Source organism: Gasterosteus aculeatus, chromosome Y, assembly GCF_964276395.1.
Source record: "Gasterosteus aculeatus chromosome Y, fGasAcu3.hap1.1, whole genome shotgun sequence".
NCBI classification, from domain to species: domain Eukaryota; kingdom Metazoa; phylum Chordata; class Actinopteri; order Perciformes; family Gasterosteidae; genus Gasterosteus; species Gasterosteus aculeatus.
The window spans coordinates 13,010,996-13,035,254 of NC_135709.1; the positions used below are offsets into that span (position 1 = coordinate 13,010,996).

General features: G+C 43.8%; 1 protein-coding gene and 1 long non-coding RNA gene across 2 annotated transcripts in view; both read right to left on the bottom strand.

Annotated features, from left to right (window-relative positions):
- LOC120812206 (ran-binding protein 10-like) overlaps positions 1-24,186 on the bottom strand; it is a 37,176-nt gene extending 12,990 nt beyond the window's left edge. The window contains exons 1-14 of the mRNA XM_040168018.2: positions 23,815-24,186; positions 16,456-16,567; positions 11,083-11,135; positions 5,629-5,796; positions 5,464-5,486; positions 4,463-4,647; positions 3,717-3,829; positions 3,388-3,496; positions 3,072-3,220; positions 2,753-2,972; positions 1,668-1,807; positions 1,242-1,390; positions 1,023-1,134; positions 796-937 (exon numbers count right to left, since the gene is read on the bottom strand). Of these exons, the coding sequence (XP_040023952.2) occupies positions 807-937; positions 1,023-1,134; positions 1,242-1,390; positions 1,668-1,807; positions 2,753-2,972; positions 3,072-3,220; positions 3,388-3,496; positions 3,717-3,829; positions 4,463-4,647; positions 5,464-5,486; positions 5,629-5,796; positions 11,083-11,135; positions 16,456-16,567; positions 23,815-24,013 (1,863 nt within the window). The 5' untranslated portion in view covers positions 24,014-24,186 and the 3' untranslated portion in view covers positions 796-806. The remainder of the gene's footprint in view (positions 1-795; positions 938-1,022; positions 1,135-1,241; positions 1,391-1,667; positions 1,808-2,752; positions 2,973-3,071; positions 3,221-3,387; positions 3,497-3,716; positions 3,830-4,462; positions 4,648-5,463; positions 5,487-5,628; positions 5,797-11,082; positions 11,136-16,455; positions 16,568-23,814) is intronic.
- On the bottom strand, positions 19,626-23,808 carry LOC144391199 (uncharacterized). The gene is made up of 2 exons (XR_013455090.1): positions 21,305-23,808; positions 19,626-21,269 (listed from the first exon to the last, which is right to left on the bottom strand). It is a non-coding gene; the product is annotated as an uncharacterized LOC144391199 (long non-coding RNA).
- Positions 24,187-24,259: the final 73 nt, after the last annotated feature.

Sequence of the window (24,259 nt, forward strand, 5' to 3'; positions counted from 1 at the left end):
CACCATATGACCAGTGTAAAATGTGCCAACTAAATATTTTATCATAAATGTAACTCCTTGTAGGAACATAATGAATGGAGAGTGAGGTCATTTATATAAAATAACATTTAATACTAACAGGACACTGATATATTTCATTCTGGATCGTATTTTCTTAATTGAGGTCACGTCTGCAGTAGAGATTCAGGTAATGTGAACCTAGTTTTTTTTAGCCACATGGAGACACTTGTGGATACGTAGCCAGGCTGTGAACACAAGCTACAGCAACAACAAAAATAAAAGGGATTTTGTTTCTTTAAAGAATCTAAGAGCAGTGTTTACCGAGGACTATCATGAGGAAGATCAAGCGTTATTGTTTCACTTCCCAAAAAACAACTGGAGGAAACATTTGGGATCCCCCTCTCTGCAACCCAAGCAACAGCAAATACACCTACAAAGAAATCCTTTATCTGTCCTGTTCTGCGTCATTAAATGAATACGTAGTAATAAGTAAAACGTCTTGGTTGTTACTGCAGTTGAACAGCCTGTTGGGTTTGCTGGAAAAATGCCCAGGAAGCAAATAGCTAATTACTGATCCAGGGGGCTAACTTCCAGGTTCCGTTTCAGTTTTAGTGAAAGGATTCATTTAAAACTATATTCAAAATGTACTTATTTTAAAACTGTCATACTGGGGCAGTCAGTTATTTTGTCCACCTTTGTGAATCTCCTCAGCAAGGGGGGAAAGAAAGCAGGCAGCAGGGCGCCTGGTCTGAAGGCTGAAAGCTCAATTACTTTACAACACATTAACTCACTCACCTGGACCTGGGCTAGTGCAAAAAGTTGTCTACTCTGGCGAAGGAGCAGGAGCCGGACCGGACCCGGGCCATGAGCTGAACACACTCAGTGGCCTGGCCGAGCGCTAACATCAGCGGAGGCTGCTTGGGCAGATTTTGGGACACTGGAGTGGGGAAAACACGGTCAGGCAAGGGAGCCACACGAGAGTCACAGTTTGACTTGTAGTTTGAATGGCGTTTGCTTTTTACCAAGTATGGCGCTGTTGAGTGCGGAGCAGAGGGATTCTCTCTGGGTCGGGTCTAGCTGCTGGCCAACGGGGCAGTTCCACGGGTCTGAGTACGCCAGCAGGCTGAATGCATCCTACACATACAGGGTGGACAGACACACACGGCCCATATCAATACAGATGCTGTTGTTTGGGTCAAGGTATACTTTTTTTTCTTCTCTCTCTATATGTGTGAGTATACCTGTAACATCTTCTTGTGCGTGGTGTTCTTGCCGTACTCGCGGCACAGCTGTTCATTGAGCATCTGCAGCTCCCGTCCAAACTGGATCATCCTCTCTGTGGCTGCCTGGTTCCCTCCACACAGCTGTCTGCCATTACTGCAACTGTCATCTGCAGGCAACAGACACACGCAGTTAAAATAGACACGCAGAACATTTTAAAAAGGAGGGTACACAACAAAGCACACAAAGATTCTTCAAAAGGAAGGAAAATAATGAGTGAAACAAGAGGTGAAAGGAGAAAAACAACATAAAATATTCATGATTCTGCAAATATGCTACATGCAGAGTGTAGATGTGTGTGTGTGTGTGTGTGTGTGTGTGTGTGTGTGTGTGTGTGTGTGTGTGTGTGTGTGTGTGTGTGTGTGTGTGTGTGTGTGTGCATTTACTTGTGACCCCGTTGCCAATGCTGTTGTCATCAGGTTGAAGGATTTCTTCGTGTTTGTACGTGCCGTTCATGATTCGCGCCGAGGAGCCCTCGACAACGCCATTGGTATAGTGCTCTGCTTCGACATCCATCTCACTGTCGCTAAACACGCACACACATTTATTAGCCAAAATATGTCAAACATACAAGGAATTTGTCTTGGCGGTTAGTGCGCGACAGTAGACAGACAAGACAACAGTGCACAATTAATAAAATAAAGTGGAATGAAATGCTAATGCAATGGGTTAGTAGAATAAGGCTAAGGCTATGGGTTAGTATAAAACAAGGGAATAAAGTTAAAAAAATTTAAATATTAAAAAGTTAAGAGAAATATTAAGCATAAAGTGCACTAACGAACAAGTAACAGACAAGAGACAAAGTGACAAGTGACGACAAAGTGATGAATTGCAGTTAAAGTGGCATGTGCAGTGTGAGGGGGAGTGACCGGTGGAATGTTATAGTCAGGCAGTGGGGGACCGGGCTCTGTTGATGAGCCCGACTGCCGACGGGAAGAAACTGTTCGTGTGGCGGGAGGTCTTAGTCCTGATGGACCTCAGCCTCCTGCCAGATGGAAGGGGCACAAACAGTTTTTGTCCAATTTTTGATTGTCAACCGAGGCAAAGCTCTTCGTAGGTCTAGTCACTTTGTACTCAAAGTGCACCAGGTTGATGAATGAGGGTGAACATTGGCTTGCCGAAAACAATGTGATGTCACATATTATCAACCGCGCCCCACCCATTTCAAATCAGCAAGAAGACCCGACCCAGCACAGACTGGAGGTCCTCATGCAAAACATCTAAAAACCTTTGGCCGATAAAACCAGAGCGTCACAGTTGGGCGTTTCAAAAGCATTTCAGGGAAATTAACAGAACATATCGCGCCTCACTCAACACAAAGATGAAAAGTAGAATATTTCCTCTGTTCCATTAATAAGAACCTATCCTATGTGGCACCTTCAATGATCCATTGCTTTATAACCGCTTTATAACGTGCTCCCTTACGCTCCACTCGTGTTGCATGTCCGCTGTGGGCTCAGCCCCTCCCTACCTGGTTTCCTGGGTGCTGTTGGCGCTGTGTGGTTGGCTCTTCGTGGAGTCGGAGGAGTTGGACTCTGAGTAGTTGACGGAGGACGGGGAGGAGGAGGTGGAGGAGGAGGCAGAGGCGGAGGAGGACGACACGCTGGCGTATTTGACGCCGCCGGTGAAGCCGTGGCTCTTTGACTTGGCGGGGGGGGTCACTCCGTTGCTGCAGGTTGGGCTGTCGGCTCCTGCAAGTCGGATTTAAAAAAGAACACGTTGTTTCCATCGTTGACGATCTGTTGGTCTTAAAAATAGACCAGAGGCGTAGCGGCGGTGAGCATGTGTACCTGCGGCGTGCAGGTGCGCGTTGCCGGCCGCGTGGCGGGGGGTGAGGCCGGGGGAGCCTGGGTAACTGTCCTGTGACTTGGGGGAGCGAACGCTCAAGCAGCAGACCTTGCTGTCTGTGCCGTTCACCATCTCCACGAACTGACGACACCTAAAAAAAGAAAAAAAGGAGAGGCACACTGACGTCACAATGGCGGATTCAAATAAATGATAAAAAGCGAGAGGTAGCGAGTTTCTCAAGGGGAAACGATCAACGCTCGGCCTCACAGTTTCATACAGCACCTCCACCCTGCCCTCCATCTCCAAACACTGACTTACTTTAACATGAAGAGTAGGTTGGGGTTATGTTCTAAGAGGGTGGGGTAAAGCTGCTGAGTGGCCTCTATGGCTTCGCCCACCCGTCCTGCCAGCACTAGCTTCTGTATTCCTATCGGACCAAAGAGACACAGGGCTATTCACAGCAAAATGATCAAGAGGAACCGACGCAGACAGCAGAGACCACCGAGTCATCAAACACGGAGAGAATTCCTTTTTAAAATAAGTAATATTTGACTAAGAAAAGTTGTAAAGGCGGGCAGCTGCCCGGGCCGTTCTTTGGCCCTTTTGAGTGACGTCACAATATGGACGTGGTCGGTTGGTTCACTCACTTTGTCTGTTCTTTATGGACGTCTGGTCCTCTTGTATCAGAGTCTCTGTGGCTCTGGCGAAGGCTGTAGCGGTGGCACAGTACCCATGATGCACCAGGTAGCTAGACACCATACTGGAGACGGAACATAACGGAAGGTAAATGGTTAAAGGTTGAATTTCTTAAAGAGGATGAGTTTGCGTGTTCTATATTCATGTTGTTGTTGTTGATCCCATCAACGGTGAGTAAGTCCGTCTCTAAGGCTTCCTGACTGTGGCTTTTGGCCCCGAGCACACTGGTTCCTATTGGCGACAAACAATGCTAATTTTCTTATTGGCATTTTTTTTTTTAAAGCCCATGGACGAAGCGTTTCATCATTAAACATTGATTGAAATGTCCAAACACAGTTCAGCAAACCTCACTCACACATTGGTAAATGGTGCAGTTGTTGGGGAGTATTTTCCGCAGTAGATGAATATAAATTTTGGAGATCTGATAAGTATTTACAGCAACAGGAAGGTGTCAGTGGGATTTAATCAAAATAAATTACGGTGCCAATCTTCAAGGTAATGTGTCACCCAGTGCAACAGAGACGCTTTTTTAATACATTTTTGACAGGAGTGGAGCTCTATGGAACAGCTGCTCTGAGCCGTCATCCCAAAGGCTTTCAGATAAACTCACTCAACAGCAACACGGATGTGTGTGTGTGTGTGTGTGTGTGTGTGTGTGTGTGTGTGTGTTCAGCGAGCGGCGGTGACTAAAGCTTACTTCTGCAGGACAACCTGCCACTCGCCCAGCCGCTCTCCGATGGGGAAGCGGGCGATCATGCCGTGGATCTTGGCTCGCCATTCGCTCATGTAGTCCTCGATGTCGAAGACAAACGGCTGCTGGCCAAAGTTGGCGTCTACGATCTCTCCCGGAGTTTGCAGCCCCACGGTGGGGTACAAGTTGGGCTGGTAGAGGGTGTAGAAAGAAATGAGGACTCTTATCACATACAAGAGTGCGTGTCTGGTTATTATGAGAAAGCTATAAGTTTCGTCATAGTTATCAGTTTATTAGCTTATACGAAGTGGGACACTTGCAAATGATCCACAAAATATAAAAACCTGCCATTTAAAGGATACTTGAAATGCAAAAATGAACTTTGTGCCTAAGCCTCACAACTTTCTTTCAACTGTGATAATTGTTAAGTTGCGGTCAGTGAGTACATACTGTTTTAGATGGACTATTTTAGAATGAACAAAAAACACCAACAGGCTATGAAACCATAAATGCTGGTTAGGTCGACAACTGTGATTTTGAGTTCTTGTTCTATTCTTAAAAAAAAAAAAACATTTTGCCAGTAAACTGTTAAAGTGGATGTTTGGACTTTACAATGTTTTCTTTCTGGGGAATGTTCCAGCTAATGCGGCCACTGGACACGAAAAGGTTGGTTACCAAACCGACTGCAAACACAAGCTGCAATTAGTCGTGGACACGCATGTAGAATATGAAAACCATCCATGTATTGTCATTGTCTCTACAGCTACACTTGTGTTTAATATAAAATAATATTAATAACAACAATAATCATTAGCTCAAAGTGCAGAAAACTAATATAGCTGAATTCATATTTTGGCTTTTTCTCCAGAAGCAAACCGGTTTGCTGATAGAACCAGATTTGATTGTTTTCATGGCTGCCGAATGCTATACTATCAAAACTCTGAACTGAGAAAAAGAAAGCAAGTTAAGTTTGTATACTTCTGAGATAAAGATATGATGATACTTACAGGGAGGTCTGTAAATGCTACACCTGAGGGACAACAGGACAAACGGTTAATAGTGAAACATGAGGATTTCCAGCTATAGATGAAGCTGTAGCAGACACAACGCTACTGTATGTGTCACACAACTGTAATCAATTCATGTCCAGGGAGACCACGTGTTGCGCCGACCTAAACTGATGCCGTTTTTGGTGTAAAAGCAAGTGTTGTTGATGAGGTTAACGCAGCAGCCAATCACGTCCCCCGTGGTGAAGGTCGGGCCGTACGGCTGGCCGGTCCCGGAGGAGCAGAAAGAGTGGCCGTCGTCTCCGTGGTAGCCGTACGAGTGCTTGTCCCATCCTGAAAGAGTGAGCAGGGTGAGTTTCTTTTTTTACACTCGAAGAAATTGCAAATTACATTACATTACAGGTCTTTTATCCAAAGCGACTTACATTACACTTAGGTTAGGTGTCAGGGCTCAGGGACACTTCGACATGGAACATGGGGCAGCCTGGAATCGAACCACCAACCTTGTGCTTCCCAGCACACCTTCTCTCTGCGCCACGACGACCCCAACCCCAAAAATGAAGGCCAAACCCCTGTGACTGACAACAGAACTGCAGGAGTTCAGCGTGTTGCTTCACAGCATTAGTCTGCCCCCTATTCAGACATCGAGAGAGAGCTGCTCGCCATAAACACTGCTTCTAAGAACCAGCGCAGCATCTGAGGTGAAACGACTCGCTCGAGGCGGAAGTTGCTGCTGAAGGAGTGGAGACGGTTACTCATCGACTGCTGTGCACACACACACACACACACACACACACACACACACACACACAGCAGTGAAATGGGTGACCAGCAGGCGGATCGCTTCTATGCAAACAAACTGGTGAGTCACTGCCAACAGGAGGAGGAGGAGGTCATGCATTGTTGTCGACGCCTGTAACTGAGCTGTATTTATTAAAGCAGACTAAGCGTTTTGCTTAGTTTTCAAGGAGTTTATTTGGAAATAAATGAGTTCTTTTGGTACGAATTAAAAACAAGACTATGAGGGAAGGGTATTTTTTAAAGCAGACATTTTTACTTGTCCTTGTAGTGGAGGCCCTAGTGTGTCTAACAATAGCGCCATCTACTAACATCAACAATGGAAAAATGTAAAATTGAATAGTTAGTTAGTTTTATTATTGACATCTGTGCTTTTCCTACTGCAACAAGTAGAATTGCCTTTCTTAAAAAAAGACACTTTAAAAAAAAGTTAGTTATTTAAAACCAGTTGCTAGCGAGATCAATGCTTTTTGGCAATTAAATATCTGTAAAAATACAAGCGGCAGGCTTTTGTCACTCAAAAAGGTACAAGACTTAATTTAGAAAAAAGTGTGTTTGTAAGTTTAGTTTTGTCTGAGCAGAGCTGTGAGATTCACAGGACAAATGATGGGAATAATCCTAGTTTTCTTGTAGTTTCACTAGACGTCTCACAGAAAAGAGACATTAGGGAAGAAAAAAAAGAAACACTGTTTGGACGAAAACACTGTTCAAAGGTTGCCTTCAGTCGTTGCACCATTTAAACAATTTGTATACAGGCCTACAGAGTTGATGTATCCATTATTAAAGTCAGGAACAGAAATAATTGAATTGTAGTTTCAAACAAGCTACAGTATAACGAGTTCCTTAGAGGTGTCACTTAGGAGAGAGCCAGGCTTGCCCTTTCACCCTAATCCCCCATATTTCACCAATATTTTAAGTCCAACATCATATACTCCTTTAGGATTTGAAGGGAAACTTTAAAATCACCAAAACATTGCATTAAAAGAAACCACTACTATTCGAGTTATCAAACGTGAGGGAGCTCTCATAAGTACATTCACTGCTCTGATTTTATATCTGTGTACTCAACATTAACCATGTTTTCTCACTGATAAAAGAACCTCTGAGTAAAAAAGAAGACCGCACAGATGAAGACGGCCAAGTAGTCACAACATGAGCAAATGTGTAGTCTCAACTCAAATGCCCCAAATATGAATACACACCACATTCTATGTGAGTGATTTACACGTATCCGTCCAACGGAGCTACACTGACAGCAGACACATCTCTGTATGTCCCCCTGAAGACGAAACACAAGCATAAGCAGAAATCACTTTAATCTCTCTTTGAATGCAACACAACAGAAACTAAAGCAGCCGTAAGAACATCCATTCTGGATCCACAAAGCGCTGACAATGAGGTGGGACTCCGAGTCACACAGAGTCTCAGCTCGCTGCTGCCCCGTCGTGGTCCCTCCCCTCAAATCCCAGGCCGCCCGGGGTTAGCAAAAGTAGGTCGTAGTCCAGCCGCGCTATGATATTACATTACATTACATTACAGGTCATTTAGCAGACGCTTTTATCCAAAGCGACTTACATTACACTTTTAAACCCATGGCTTTTTCACATTTTTGTGGGGACCTGTTTCCGTGTCATGTGGCGCCTTCTTTTGAACTTGAGCGTCTACTGTGCTGTCTCTCCATGCATTATGTGTGTGCACTTGGGTGTGTGAGAGTGTGTGTGTGTGTGTGTTTATGGTGAGCTATTCGATTAATCTGCTGACACGGATATTGCCTCTAAAGCCGGGCTCACTGGTCCAACATGCTAATGAAATGGGCAGGCCTCCACAGCAGGATCAGACACAGAGGTCAGCAGTGGAGAACGTTGTACTGTTAGGGATACACACTAACATATAGAAATATAAGGTCACACACACACATGTATACACTCATTGGCCACTTTATTTGGTACAGCTGTTTAATTGCTTGTTAACACAAATTCCTAATCAGCCAATGACATCACATGGTTGCAGCTCGTAGCCAAGACAACTCGCTGAAGTTCAAACCGAGCATCCGGATGGGGAAGAAACGGGATTTATTTGACTTTGAACTCGCCGTGGTTGTTGGTGCCAGACGGGCACAAACTGCTCACCTACTGGGATTTTGAACCGCAACAGGGTTCTTACACATTTTGAATCTTGAATCATAAATCTTTTTTGAATCATTTTTTGAAACATTTTGAATCATAAATCTTAAAAGTTAACTTTAATTATATATATACACACACACACAGACACATACATATACGCAAACAACCAACAAGTACACGCTTAAAGACGAGATCAGTCCATCCCGGACACAAACACACACAGAAATAATTCCGCAGAGTTAGAACACAAATGCAGCAATTTAGTCAGAGCTAAGGCAATCCACAGTAATCTGTCTACCACTGCCACCGACCATCTGTATCACAAACCTATAGCAATCAGACATTTTTATAACTACTGAGGGAGCATATTTGGAGAGCACTCTTTGTTCATTACTCAATGTGTCAAGTATGATTGACCTGTGTGTGTGTGTGTGTGTGTGTGTGTGTGTGTGTGTGTGTGTGTGTGTGTGTGTGTGTGTGTGTGTGTGTGTGTGTGTTAAAGAGTGGATTCTCAGTCTGCCGAACTGGTGCCGCGGCATTCCACAAACGAGGGCCACTGGACCGATCTCATCTAATACGAGCAGGTCAAACAGGCCCCAGAACACGATTGGTCAGAATAGAGCAGTGATCCGATTGGCTTGGAGAGGCTTTTCGTTCAGGCTCCAGGGACCACTGGGCTTCCTCCCACGATCCCCGTGTCAGGGATCGCTAAACCGCTCACGTGTGTCCCCGTATGTGTGTGTGTGAGTGTGTTTTTCCAAATCCATTTTAGACTTGCTGCAATAAACGACGTGGCCATGTGAATGTCTCTACGCTATTTTCCAACAAAACGATAACGCAGACAGTCACGGGCCACCACACAATGCACGTTTGTATGAGTTGAAAGAGGCTTGGGTGATTTTCTTTTTCTTTTAAAATCTTTATAGCAGCACTTTTGTTCTCTGGATGCAGCCATGGCATGTGATGTTAAGGATAGAAGCTGTGTCACCATATTCCCACTCCCAGCTCAGAAACAAAAGTACTTGGTCACACAGAGGAAACGATGGTGGTTTGTTCTTTAAAATGTCCCTTTTGTGACATAACGCATACACGCGACTTGAGTTAGACACGTACGTTAAGTGTAGGATATTAGAAACAAATTGACGATCCGGTTCATAAAATGAATAAAAATGCATATAGTGTACACCAGAATACAGCCATGATTCTGAAACCGTGTAATCAATAAAGTAATGACAATATTGTAAAACCACTGTAATTCTGCAACTGTAATAGAATAATACCAATGCAGTTATGATTGTATTTGATGTAATGTAATCAACTGGAATGCATGCATGTAATACTTGCACAACAACTGATATTGACTAAGGATCATTCGAAATCCGAGTTACATTGAACTCACCAGAAGACCACTCCCAGAGGTGTGGACACTAACTTTCACACCTTTAAGCATTGTTATAAATACCTGTAGGAACCATTGTTCTCGAGTTCGCTGGTGGAGGCGACAGACGGGCACTAGGGATGGTCAAAGGACTGACCTGGGGCCTGTTGGTCGCTGAGACCAGCGGCTCCTCAGCTGAGATGTTCTTTTTACCACAACACCATCTCCTTTATTAAATACATTTGATTTTAACCTTTTGATCAGCGATGACCTCTGTCCATCCGGCGTTTCTTCATTTTTGAACACAACATCATCCACGGTCCACTACGATTACCGAAGGGGGGCGATTGTTTTTTGACAACGTTTTATAACATAATTTCGACTAACCTCAGTTCACGCTCCGCGAGCGAGAAAATATCTCGGACGGACTTTTTTTTTTTTTTTTATTCCGATTATTAACTTTTCTGAAATCGAGACCGAATCGTTCTAGAGAGAATCGAGAGAAATCAAAAAATCGAGTCAGTCATGTGTGGAGTATTACAATCAAACTGACAACCGAGCTCAAAACTTGATTAATTAATAAAATACAATATCAGTGTACAGCTATGGTTTTGAAAAAATTTATTTAATAAAGAAATGCATGCAATGTAATACTTTATGGCACCGCCATGTCCATTGGCAGAGAGACATTCAAAATCCAAGGTAACATTGAAAGCACCATACAGTGTCCATAATCAGTAAAAGTGTCAAAATGACTAGTTACACTGAACGCACCAGAAGACGTTCTTTGTTTGTTTTTCTGATCTGTATGTATACCTGAATCTGGCCTGTTTGAGGTTTGTTGTTGGAAGCAGGAGACAAAGTATGTAGTCATTGAACTACTCGGTGGCGCGTGGATTGCAGAAGCTGGCAAATTCTCTGCTGAGACTTTTCCCGCCTTCAGCTTTATTAAATTGTTGATTGTAACTTTTTGATCAAACATGTCCTTTGTTCGTCCGGAGAGTTCATTTAAGGACATGACACACATAAAGGCTTAAGTAAACCAACCACCACACAGAACTACCAATGCTTGATTCTAATATTTGCCGATGGGGTCAAATGGCTCGAAACGTTTGGCCAATAACGAATTAAGAAAGTTGAGGTTCACAATCCTTTCATTAATTTATATACACATCTACCCTTTTTGCCCACTGTAACATCCTTAAAGTAGTGTCAGCTTTGTTACAAATATAACAAGGACTTATTAGTAATAATAATAATAATCTATCCATCTCCACGCCGGTTATGTTATGGTGACATCATGCACATGTTACTCACCAGGCAGCCTGTTCATGTTGACTCCCTGGGCAGACAGGCCGATGCCCATGTACCTGCACACAACATGAGAAGAAAAATTTAAACCCGAGTCGATTTTACACAGCAGGCAATCACATAACCCAAACCACCTCAGGGTATCACCACTTGGTGGGGTTAACTCTGAAATATAATCAGATCAACGACAGGCAGAAAAACTTTGAATAAACCACCTCTGATCTCTTTTCTTAGCCCCAACGAGTGACGATCAGTTAGAATCAGCTTCAGTGGCGCATTCATTTACCTTTGCTCGCCACATACTGTACATACGGTTTCTTTTTACAAATAAACAAGAAAAATGTAAAAGATAAAGACAAGGACAACACTAAAAAAGGAAAACCGGTGTAGGTTTAAACATTTAACAACTATACAGTCTTTGTTAGTGGTGTTACAGATGACGGCTCGATAAACAGGTTGTGTCCAGGGTGTGAAGGTCTGCAGCGATCTATCCTGCCCGTTTCCTGACTTTGGAGGTGTACAAGTTCAGGATGGAGGGCAGGCTGGAACCAGATTCTCTCTGCAGACCTGATGATCCAATGTAGTCCGTTTCTGTCCTGTTTAGTGGCCGATCCAAACCAGGCGGTGACGGAAGAACAGAGAAGAGACTGAATGATGGCAGAGTAAAACAGGACCAGCAGCTCCTGGGGGAGGTTGAAACTTCCTGAGCAGGCGCAGGAATTACAACCTCTGCTGGGTCTTCTTCCTGATGGTGACGATGTTGGAGGCCCACTTCAGGTTGTTGAGTATGGTGAGAGGAAAGAAGAGGGGTGGGTGGTGAGGCAGTGTTGGTGGCGCTCCTCCTGAATTCCACTGTCATTGTATGGCAAAGTGAGCTCCCTCAAAAAGGAAGAAAGTCATGAGTGACAGGAAGCGTTGAAAGCGTCGGGGGCCGCAGTGACATCATCATCAAGTCCCTCTCACAAGGATAATTGAACGAGTTGTCAATATTGTCAGTAAAATGCGTGTGGCAAAGTCTCAGCGAGCTTCTGCACATGTCGATGACACCACTCAAACCCAGCAATGACTTATTTCTTGGCCGAGCCGGATGGACAGTGTTATTCACAAGTTTCCTGCCTTTTCCTCAGAGACGTCTGGGGCAGGGGTCTCAAACTCATTTCAGGTTCCGCGCCGGCGGGCCGCACCGGACGCCCCGGCAGGCCGGATGTGGCCGCAAGGTAACACACCAGTCAACTGGAAGACGTTTTTCGGGAAGTTGTTGGATTATGGAAGTAAATCTGTGTCATCGGATTTTGAAAGAAAAAGGTGATTGAATTTCTAGCACTGAATATTTATGCCGGATTTTGAAAGAAAAAGGTGATTGAATTTCTAGCACTGAATATTTATGCATTGAAATCATGTATCTGAATGTTTTTCAACGTTAAAATATTCAACTGCAAAAAATTCAACCGCAAATAATTCAACCGCAAAAAATTTAATGCAAAAATTCAATGCAAAAAAATTCAATGCAAAAATTCAATGCAAAAAAATTCTAACCGCAACATCCGGGAACCCAAGGAAGAGCAATCGATTCTAGATTCAAGATCAGGAGCGTGCGTCAAGCAAAACGAGCGAGCGCCCCAATACAACTTGTCGACTATGATGACCGGATTTCAGCCATGTCCATTAATAATGGGGCTTCGTTGAGTGTTTTAACTTTATGCCATCAGTGTGGTTTGTGTCTGTAAGATTCAGTAATAGACAGCTGATGCTGGGATGCTTCGACAAGCTATTAGGAGTGATTGGCAGAGTTTTGAAACCAGGAACGCGCTTGTAGAGCGCATAGGAGCCGCATTTGTGGCGGCTACAGAGAACTTTCAACACTCTGGTTTTTGTCCTGACGGGTCAGAGCATGTTGCTGAACCACTTTTGGGTTGTAACGTCCCTATTTTTGCTGACACTGAAATTAGTTTAAACATAATTTCCACCACAGTTGGTGAAAATGTCTGGGCAGGAAAGTGTCAGACGACAGCTGATGCAGATGTTGGCAACAAGACAAACAATGCTCCGACGGATGTTCTGTGTGAGTATTTGGTAATCGACTTGGAACAGTCACATCAAGATAAGTAGTTGTTTGCTCTTCTGCAAACTGAGAAGCACGTTCACAAATTCATCATCACGGTAACCCCGGAATGACTAACCTCATCAAAACAACGGAAACTGGCCGAGTGAGGATTGTCACTTTTTGCAGAATTACAGACAGACCTAGCTAACCTAAAATGAATGACACCTTCTGGTGTAGTTTCGTCAAGTCTTTTACTAGACTTACTAAAAAACGGATGTAATGCTTTTGGCATGTTAGTTCAACAGGCTAATGTTTAACATTAGCCTGTTGAATGTTTAGTCGGTTTTCTTTTTAGATATCATTTGGCTAGTCAGCAGGCTATTACAATATTTCCATCAATAATGTTGGCATGCTAGCGCGCTACGCTAACATTCATCTCGAAGCACGGCTGAGGCCCACGTGCTTCGGAAGTAACGCTGTCGTTTGGTAATCGAGAGCGAAGGCGTTCATCGATCACCCTTTGTCAAGTCCAAATTTCTGTACCAATTTTCACAGTAACACAAGTTAATGTCATGCCTGAGCAATCAGCCTCCATTGCTATGGTAACTGAGAAAAAAAAAGCCTGAAATTTAATTTAAGACTTATTGTTTGTTGCTACTAGCAATAACATCTGAATGTTATGTTCACTAACTCCTGCATTGTGAGTGCCAACCAATCAGAACGTCCACTTAGGAGGTACGTGCCATGAGATTGGCTCCTGTTGGCGAATCCATGGACCTGACCGTGAAACGGAGACTTCACACAATAAAAACAATAGCTTGGTATAATTTAGTCGTTGTGTCCCTTGGTTTACAGTCTTTAGAGAGCAGTGGGGGACAGACGTCCGCTGCCATCGCGTGAATAAGATAAATACAATGAGTTTTTTATTAGGTTTAATAAAAGGAACAAGGTATATACTTCTAACGTAAATGTAACCTTAAAGGACTTGTTGTTGTGATCTGACGCTAAAAATAAAATAAAATGAAAGTAAATCAACCCGACCTTCCAGGCAGTGCAGGGGTGCCATTTGGGGGGGGCGGGGAGTAATATAATGGTAATCGGAAACACTAAGCAGTTATTGATTCCATCACATCAGCTATTTTCATTTTGTTTAAGCATCAGAAAAATGTGTGCAGTACTAACACTGAAAAAGTGAACATACCACATAGGGCACAGGCAAGGGAGTTGTGGTGAAGCGGGGTGAGGAGCTACGCCAATGTTACCCAGGGGGCAAAGCCAATGTTACCCAGGGGGCAGATCCAAAGGTTCAGGTTGGGGGAGGGGGTAGAGGGTCTGTACTACCCAGTGCACATGCTGCAACCAATCGGCGCCTGGCATTGGCCACACCTGCAGCCCATCAGCCGGATCAGAGGAGACACATAGTGACAGGTAGGGCTGGGCGGTGTACCGGTTCAAACAGTACCAGTATAAGATTTCCGTACAGTATGATCTTCTCACGTACCGTTCATACCGGTGATACGCCATAACAACTGATGTTGCTCTTTGGCAGGTGGCAGAATTTATTTTTACACGCCTTAACGGAGCCCAGCGGTCGGAGCTACTTGTCTTACGTGTGTCGAGATGGAGTCATAGTTATAACTTTATAACAATCATGAAAAACCCACAACAAAGACTCTTTAACAGAGTAAAACATCACATCATAACAGCTTGTGACACATAAACAATTTGTAACACTAATAATTGTACATTTATAAAAAATGACCCTGCCGACCTGCATGCTGGGTACAGCTCACAACAAGAAGTAACTCTGTTGCTACATGAAAACACGGAAAAGAGAGATACAGGAGGAACAACGAGAGACCAGAGATGCAACAACACAACGTGTGCCCAAGAGACGAGCTGAGTCCGTTTGGAGGGTCTTTGGTTTTGGAAAACCCGACAAGTTACGTTAGATAACAAAACGATTCATTGCAAAGTCTGTCTGTAGTGTTATAACCAGCTAACACGCTAACAAGCTAACTAGCTGTTTCGATTAGCCGGCGGTCCTTTCCGGGTCAATGAATTAATGTGTTTACTGAAAAACCAATACCGTAACATGCCGGGATACCGTCAGAATCTTTCTAAATACTAATAATGGATTTTTGGCCCAGCCCTTGTGACAGGGCTCTGAAGCAGCATGAAACAACGACTGGGATGTCCCCAAGAGCCTGAGAGGAGACACATTGAAAAGATGTAACTCAATCCCTTCACCTCGCTCCTCTGCTCAGTCTACACAGGACGAGTGACGTAGGACCAAAGAGCGGGAAGAACCTTTTGATGTATTTGACTCCAGCCCCCTTTTCCCAACATTACCCATTAAACAAGTCTTTTTGTTGAATGATTACAGTCTCTGATTACCCAAATTTATTCTGAGCTCTTGCCTACACGTCCCCCAAGTTGCCGGAGTGCTGCAAGAATCCTAAAACATGGAAATGAGTCTCCATTGTAGCAATTTTGGTTCCCTCGTCATGAGGTTAATGCGTTTTTGGTAAGAGGCCGTTTATGTGGTTTACATTTCGTTTCTATGATATAAAATACACAAGTTAAAAAAGGCCGTCAATAAAGTGGCCAAATTACAAAAGAATCATCTTGCTGAGCGGAACCTGTTAGTGTCGTCAAGATTTTTCTTTTCCACAGGGCTTATTTTCTACAACAATTCGAACTGCGATGTACAAACCCCATCGGCCTTTTTGTCAGAAATAAGACATTTATATTGCTTCAATGTTGAATGATAACATGCCTAATAATGTCTAAACTCCTCGGCTACATGAAGTGCAAAAACACTAAAAGGTTCTTTTAAACAGTCACATGAACAGTAGGGGTATCGTTTTTTTTTTTCTTTCTTTCAAATACTGCTGCCTAAACGGTGCCTTAACCAATACTTTTTAAAAAAGCACAAAAAGATTAACTAAATTAACAGGGGGTTTTTATTGCCAAGGCACGTGTTTGTCCATGTGGGCGGAACTGCTGTGTGCAGCAAATAAACAGACTTTGATAACGGTCGGGCAAACAGTGACTTAGATAATTCTAAATAGAAGGTAGATGGTTAGCTAGCTAGTGCAGCTAAACAAGCGTTAGGCTACCGTTAGCTGCTTAGAGGACGGAGTCATCAGTAGTGTAAATAAACTAAAATAAACTACAATTTGAATTGGCTCAGGCACCTAAAAGAAGCTCTGAAATCTGTTATAAAGAAACAATATGGCACTGGTTTTTGGTACCCAACCCAGTGCTATGCTAACTTCCAAACATCGCCCCTTCACCACTCTATCAAGGCTGAACAAAAATGATCTGCTTACCCGTCTCGACCTTTGCTTACAATCTTGACCTCAAAGTAGTAGATCCCGCAGGCAGCAGGGATCGGGTGTGTGGCTCGCACAGAGGCCGCGTCCTTGTGGTTCTTACCATGGCCTGCAAGACAATGATGGAGAATTACAAGGCGTTCATGTACATCGTCGTTACAGAACGTCATACGAGACGTTAACTCTTCTAGAAAATGTGTTTCAGTGTTTGCTTCTTCATTTGGAAAGATTTTGCAGCAGACAAGACAAGTTTCCCCAAAACCGGAGTTTAATTCCAAAACCAGCACAGGCAAAGCAGACTGCAAACTGAAATCCAAAGCACTCAAAAAATGATATGCCACAGAATTCTGGAGATTGTGCTGGAAATCCGCAGGTGGGTTTGCTAGACCCAGTTAAACTTTTCCTCACGTGTGGCAGTGGACTATTCAAAAAAAATGTTTCTACATTTTCAAACTCATGTGCCGTGAAAGTCTGGTATTGCTGTTTTGTTTTTCACTGATCTGATTTGTTTTAGAGTTGGATAAATGTGATCCATGGAGAGCCTTTGTTTCACCAACAAGCTCCTCTCATCATATTTTGTTTCCTAGGGCCATATATCAATCCACAGATAAAAGTTGCATCTAAAGAATTTCACTTGATGCACTGAGAGCTGAAATGACGTCCAGTGATGAGTCATGCGCACAATGAGCTCAGAAAACACTCCAAGTACCTTGTACTTTTGCTAAGGTGACCTTTTTCATGAGTGCATTATAAAATACATACAATACATGGATTTGTATGCGTGCGTACAGGTCTTAGACTTTACATACAGTGATGGGTAAAAAATGTGTGGTCTCTGGACCAATTGGAATCAAGCAGAACCATTACAGGCCGTCATTCTATGTTCAAATGTCTGCTTATGCAATCCCTCGGGTGGGGAGAGAGAGAGAGAGAGGGAGAGACTATCGTGTTGTGTAACTGCAACCTAGGCCCTACAGTAAACATGTGCATCTCATTTGGTTACACGCAATCACACCGGTGACTGACGCTGCCTTTTCTGATAAAGTAATTGTGAACTGTGTGTGTGTGTAATGTAGAAAGGCTGTAACCTTAAACGAGGCAGCTTGCTGTTAGCAGATACCTTGAAGCTGTGTGAAGGTTACAGCTACTATCACACACGCCGGTACATACAGGTCAAACGGTTATGATCAAAATATGATAGTTGTCTGAAACTAAGTGTTGTGTTCTACCGCATGGAGTGGAGAGGGAACCGCAAGGTGGGCGGTTCCAACCCTGGCTGCCCCATGTCCCATGTCAAAGTGTCCCTGAGCAAGACACCTAACCCCTAATTGCTTCCCAGGCAAAAATGTCAAACCATGAGTTAAAAATGAAGTCGCTTTCATTACTCTGTTTAGCTCCAGCTAAATGACGTACTTCAATTTTTCATATTTCATCCACCAGGTACAGCGTTTACAGAAGATCAATCGCAGACAATCGTTCCCTTAAATTGTCATATTTATTTGAAGGGCACTAGAAATTGCAAAGATTAGTACACACAATTGTAAAGTTAATACACACAATACGGTCATGTGTTTGAAACATGTGCGCTTGTCTGGTCCGACGGTTGCAGCAACATTGGTTTAGTCTATTTTTAGCTGCTTCTTGTGAAAATGAGTCGTCGGTAGGCCAGCAGGTCTCCCTACTGCTGCATAGACGCGTCGGACACTGGCTGCTTTCAACAATACAGACTCTGAAACCAGTCAACATGAAAAAAAATCACATCGAATAAGATGGTTCAAATTGTTAGAGACAAAAAACACCAATTTCATAAAAGGTTGCTAAACCAGCCGTCCAAATTGTAACTGTCATATGAAATTTAACTGAAATAAACTGTCCGAGAAAACATGCCGTCACATTTCAGCTGTGACGTCAGTCCTCTCCGCTAGACAGGCATGAAAACGGGTCAAGGGTGAAAAAGGTGAGAAGGATATTACCCCTCTAAGGCAGGGGTTTTCAACTGGTTTTAGCGTTAGCGTTAGCTAATCATTTTCCACCGTAGCTTTAGCTAGCAGGCCAACGTCACGTTCTCTCCTGCTGTGTTAAATGACTCAATTCATCAAGCTGTAGGTAACGTTAGCTAAGTCTCTGTCAACAAAGCTCCTGGGTAACTTAACTTAGATATACCAGAAAATATTAAAACCATCACTCCCCCCGTTTCGCAATTCACTGAATCTCGCGCTCCCTTCTGACACGCGCACCTGTTCGCAGTTCACTGAACCCCCCCCCCCTCCCCCAATCTACACGATTCACGTAGGTCACCTATTTTGGTTTCAAAACGGCGAATTTCGTCGAAAGGTAAGGGATTTTCATGCCTGGCTAGAGGTCAAGGGTCAAAAGTTGCAACAAACACCAGCACCAACAACGACTGACAAATGTATTCCACTACACTGTGGGTGACAGTTAACAACACTAGTACTTGAAGCTGATATGGTTTAGCTACTGGTGCTTGGTATGGACACGTTATTATTTCTGTTGCAAAGAAAGATCATTATAACAGATAAGTAATACAGACCAAACTATGAAAAGACGTTTTAAACCATTTCATGACCCTACATACTTCCTGACTCGGTAGGTGTGATATAAACTGTGCTTTTTCTTTTTTACAACAAAACAACCTAGTTAAAAAAATCGAGTTAAAGGGTTAGTGTCCTGCTAGTGTGTCGGACTGCTGAGGTGAAATTACAGGATCAGTCCTTGGGCGACATTCAATGATCAGCAAGCATTCTGGAAATTCAACCTTCAAATACAGTGATCCCAATCCGGTTCCATAGCTCTTCAACCCACCTATAGAACTCACTTGATGAAAAATTGATACAGCCAAAAAGAAAAGAAAAGGCTAACACCAGTTTAATGAGCAGATGGCAAAGATTTCTAGCAGTGCAGACATTTTGCTTTTTGTATCTGCAGTACCTTTCACTTATGACGGTGATATAGAGGTTTATTGAGCCTGACAAGTGCAAGGTGTCCAGATGAGATAGCTCTGGGATTTTGGATCAATGGGGCTGCTCCTATGAGAAATTAGATCCTTGTATCACTGGACCAAAAGTACCGTCTTCGCTCTTGGCACCTCGACAGGCACCTTCTCAATAGATTACTCCTTTGTGCTTGGTCATTCTGCTTGTGATTCATTTATTTATTTTTCTCCCACAAGGACAGAACTTTAAGGCGCAGCCAAGGGCTGGAGGATGTCCAACCTTCTTTGTTGATCTAAAGATTGCATGTAAGATTTCGTCAGAGGACGTAGTTGTCAGATGCCGTGGCTTTGTCGGGCCGTGACCTACATCACGCGGGGAGGGTTTTGCATCAGAATGGTTTGGATCAGGGTCAGCATCTGATGGTTCCCGTCGTGAGAAGGTGAATTATCAGCTTTGGAATGAAGCGCTGACACAATTACTAAAGCTTAAGCTGCATTAATTGATTTTCGTGGTCCCCTTGGCTGCAGTGCAACAAGTTGCAATCAAAAATACATTTGCATATGACTGATCCTAAAGAGTTGTTAGCAAACAATATCTTACTTACACATCAAGCAGTAGTTTTACCGATGAGGATGATAAGCTGAGGTTGTGTCACTCTTTAGATAAAAGCTTGAGAATTGAAGGTGATTTTCTCTTCTTTTAGCAAGAACTATACTGTTCACTTTGTTCTAATTTTGACCCAAGGGAGCTTCAACAGAAAAGTTCCACGTCAGCCGCCATCTTGGTTGTTTAGACATTAAGAATTGACATGAGCTAACAGGGGTTTGTCTTGTTCCCAGGCAATGTTAGAATAGGTTTTATCTCAAAATACATTTAATGATTCATTCATTTAATGAACCAACATTAGCGACTCAGACGGCAGTGTCAAAAAGCCATGTGTGTTGTTGTTGTTGTTGTTGTTGTTGTTGTTGTTTTTTCTCCTTGGCGTGGCTGCCATGTTTACCCTGAACAGAATGGAGATTGCACCGGCAGTCTCTTGCTTCATGGATGCAATCACCGGAGACTCCAGAAAGTTCCCGTGCCAGGCCAGTTTCTCCCACATGAAGCTACAGAAAACCTATTCATGTTTTTATTCACGTTCCTTTTTAAATTTTCATTCCGATATAGTCCCTAAACATCTGTCATTCTGGAGGGCGATGAAAAGAGACGCACAGGATGGTATTTAACTTTCAATTAGTTATATATTCATTCATTACTTCTTACAAGAGGCACAGACAACACTATATGCACACACACATGTACAGAGGAAATCTCATTGACATCAGAATAAAGTAGAGAAATCCTTCACGGGCCTACACTTTTTTGTAAATGAGACTTCCTCATTAGTGATTTTCCACTGAGTCAGTATGTTTGTTTATGTGTTCATTTATGTACCTATTAGAATTGGATAAACAAATCTCTCTGTGCACAGCAGGACTACGTAGACACCGTATGGCCTTGAACAGAGAAAATTGGCACACTGGTCTAGGGCTGCAACAACGAATCGATCAAATAGATTAAAATCAAATCAAATCAAATTTCATTATCGATTCGTTGTGTCGCGCGATTATTACGTCACTCAATGAGTTGCGGAGATGCGCGCGGAGCAAAAATAAAAATAAAGGCACCGAGCCGACGTAGAGGAAAGAGCAGCCGGCAGTTGTTGTGAGTCACATGACGCAGGGAGAGACGTCTGTTCGACTAGTCGTCTAAGGTGTGCGAGCGTGGGGGGTCCCAGTCCACGTTGTCCCGTTTTGACGTGCGGGACGTAACATGCCTCCTGTTTACTCGTCATCCAGCTGATCAAGCTAGCGTTAGCTCGCTAATAACAGCAGTAAAGCAGTTAGCAAGACTAAGACACGTTTTTATTTACTCGCCTCTTTTGGACCATTCATCTTTCAATGTGTTGTCTGATATTTTGTGCTTTGTCCCATATCGGTTATTGTTGACAAATATATTTGTGTGTGTTGTACTTTTTAATGCTGTCATATACGGTAGTCCAGTGCGCTTGCGCATATACTGTGGGTTATACGGTAGTTGATGTTATGCCTGTAAAGGGAGACACATGGTGATCCATTAAATCAACTAAGAAGCCTCTAATGCATTTATTTACAAATGCCATTTTAAATTCATCTCATAGCACTTGGTTGTTTTTTAGCTGTATGCATTTACTTAACTTGCACTACAATGATGGTAATAATTTAATGAATATGCTTCAAGTGAACATGAGGGTGTGTTTGTGAGTGTAGTATAGAGAACTAGTTCTGACGAATTTGAGGTTCTTTTTTAGAATAAAGGGTTGGAAATTAAAGCTTTTTAATGCCGTTTAAAAAAAAATCCGATTCATCGATTAATCAAAGAAATAATCGACCGATTAATCGATTATCAAAATAATCGTTAGTTGCAGCCCTACACTGGTCAAAATAGCATTCAAACCACGAGGGTGAGGGAACAGAGCAGGAGCTAAAACTACCAAGAGTGAAATGATCCTGCACGCTCCAGAATAGACCTATTTATACAGCAGCCCAGAACAATTGTGCAGTGTCACTTAATCTGGGCATTTTTCATGGACATAAAGACTCAATGACCGACGGAAATAACCGCAACATGACATGACACATCTTATCTGCAGACATTCACGGCTCCATTCATCATTCTGTGCCAATGCCACAGCGGTGACGAGTGCAAGGGAAACACGAGATAGACGGCCTAGGTCTCAATAGTACTGATGAAAATGGAAGGCTCGTGAAAAAATAACTATGCCACACCTCTATTTGTCACATCCTCAACACATATCAATAAAGCAGCGGCCAAAATATCTACTCGACTGATAAAACTGAACGCAGGCGTATATTAAATTCAACAGCAGGGATCTGATGCATTATGCATCCAGTAATTTGTGGGTTATATCTGGCAAATCGGCCTGAGAGTCTTGATTTGAAGCAATAAAATAAAAAAGGCCTTCCCAGTCTTTATCCAACCGCAGGACCGTCACTACATTCGTGCCAAATAAGCTTTCCAAAATGGGTTTCATCGCCTGTATCCTCTCATCCTCTGTATGTTCCACTGATGTAAACAGCCAGCAGGCCAGCAGGCCTCACCGTGCCTCTGTGGGGATTTGACTTCGCCTGAGATGCAGAGCGAGCTAGTGGAAAAAAAATAACAGGGCAGGCAAAGGGCTGTGAACAGGACTTCTCAAAAGAACCACCTTGTTTTGATTTGGGAGTTAAAAAGACGTGTGTATTTTGTGTTTTAATCCAGTTGATGGGCCTGGCGGGCCTATAACTCACGGTGTTTAGATTATCTGAAAAAATGATAGATTGAGCCGCCTGACGGGCAACGTTAGAGCTGCCCTGGTTGTGGAAATGCCCAAATCTGACACGATACCGACCGATTGATTACGAGATGGGGAGATTTGGCCTAATGCAACGCGCACAGGCCTCCTCCCTCGCAGCAGCTGTTGGAAGCGAGCTGGCTGCCCGCTGGAGGCTGGACGCGAGACCGTTGTTGAGCTCAGGGCACATGCACCGTCCTCAACGGTTGGATCCGGTTTCTTCCAGGCTTTGGAAAAAACAAATATTTACCAATTCTGGAAAAGACTTCTCGAACAACGCCACTGAGATCACGCGAGAAACAAAACAATGCAATTTTCTTTCTCTTTTTGGTGGCTCGCTAAAAGAAAAAAAAACTAAACCACTGCAGCTTTGCCCTCAGCGTGAGCTGCGTCGTAATGTGTTGACGACAAGTTTGACCCGTTTCCACCTTGTAGCCAGCGTATGCTGCTGTTTAAGATCAATACAGCTCGGTTAGCTGACATTAGCCACGGGGCTAACTGCTGTATCAGCTCAGGAGGTAGCGGTTAGCTGTTAGCTGCCTCCTGTGTGTTAAATACCATTAGTTCGCTAAGCTCGATGCGTCGCTGCTGCTGCCAGTGTCCCCCGTCCGGTACGAACTGTGGAGGACGTCCGACGCACACTTCACTGCGGACAAATAACGTCACGAACCGCACATAAACAAAAAGAGGAGTCGTGTTGTTGAAGGTGAATTTCAGCGTGGGGGGCGGAGGGGGGTGACACCAACTGTCAGGGTTAGCAAGTTCACTGTCCCCCACTTTGGCCATTCCTCTGCTCATTTATGACACAAAGCAAGGTTACAGGAGAGGCAGCTCAGACTAGATTTAACAAGAGTGCGCATCCACGCACGCACGCACGCGCGCACGCACACACAATCAACATAATCGCATACTGTATGCGAGTGAAAGAGACCCCCCCTCTCCAACAGCACATTGACAGATTTGAGCTGAGACCCTCTCAGCTGTTGTGGCTACTTGCTCGGACCATCGGGACTTAGCTAGCTCTCTAACCTTTGTAATGGACCCGCAGGTTGTTCTGTGACAGCCCAATGTAGCTGTATTTATCCTTGGGGCTCCAGGATCGGGGCAACGGGGTCTCTTCCTCGTTCACAGCCGGGTAGAGGTGCTTCAACCGCTCGTTCAGCTCGTGCTCCTGGTAGTTAAAAGCAGGATCTCCTGACGGCAGGATTCCCGCTGCGAGCTCTGCCATGTTCGCCCCGGTTGTGTATCGTATTGTCCTTTTCTTTCTATCCAAAGCCCCGTGTCAGTGGGCTTGAGCTGTAAGCTGAGAGTGAGAGGGACTGAGGGGAGAAAATAGCAGCGGTGTGACATCCCCGGATAAGCAGCAGCGTGAACTGTAGGCTGGAGCAGGGGCTTCTGGGTAAAGTCGTTCCGCAGCACGCTGGCTTTAGTGTGGCCGCCTCTGGAAAGGACTACACACAGTTCCGCCGCTGTT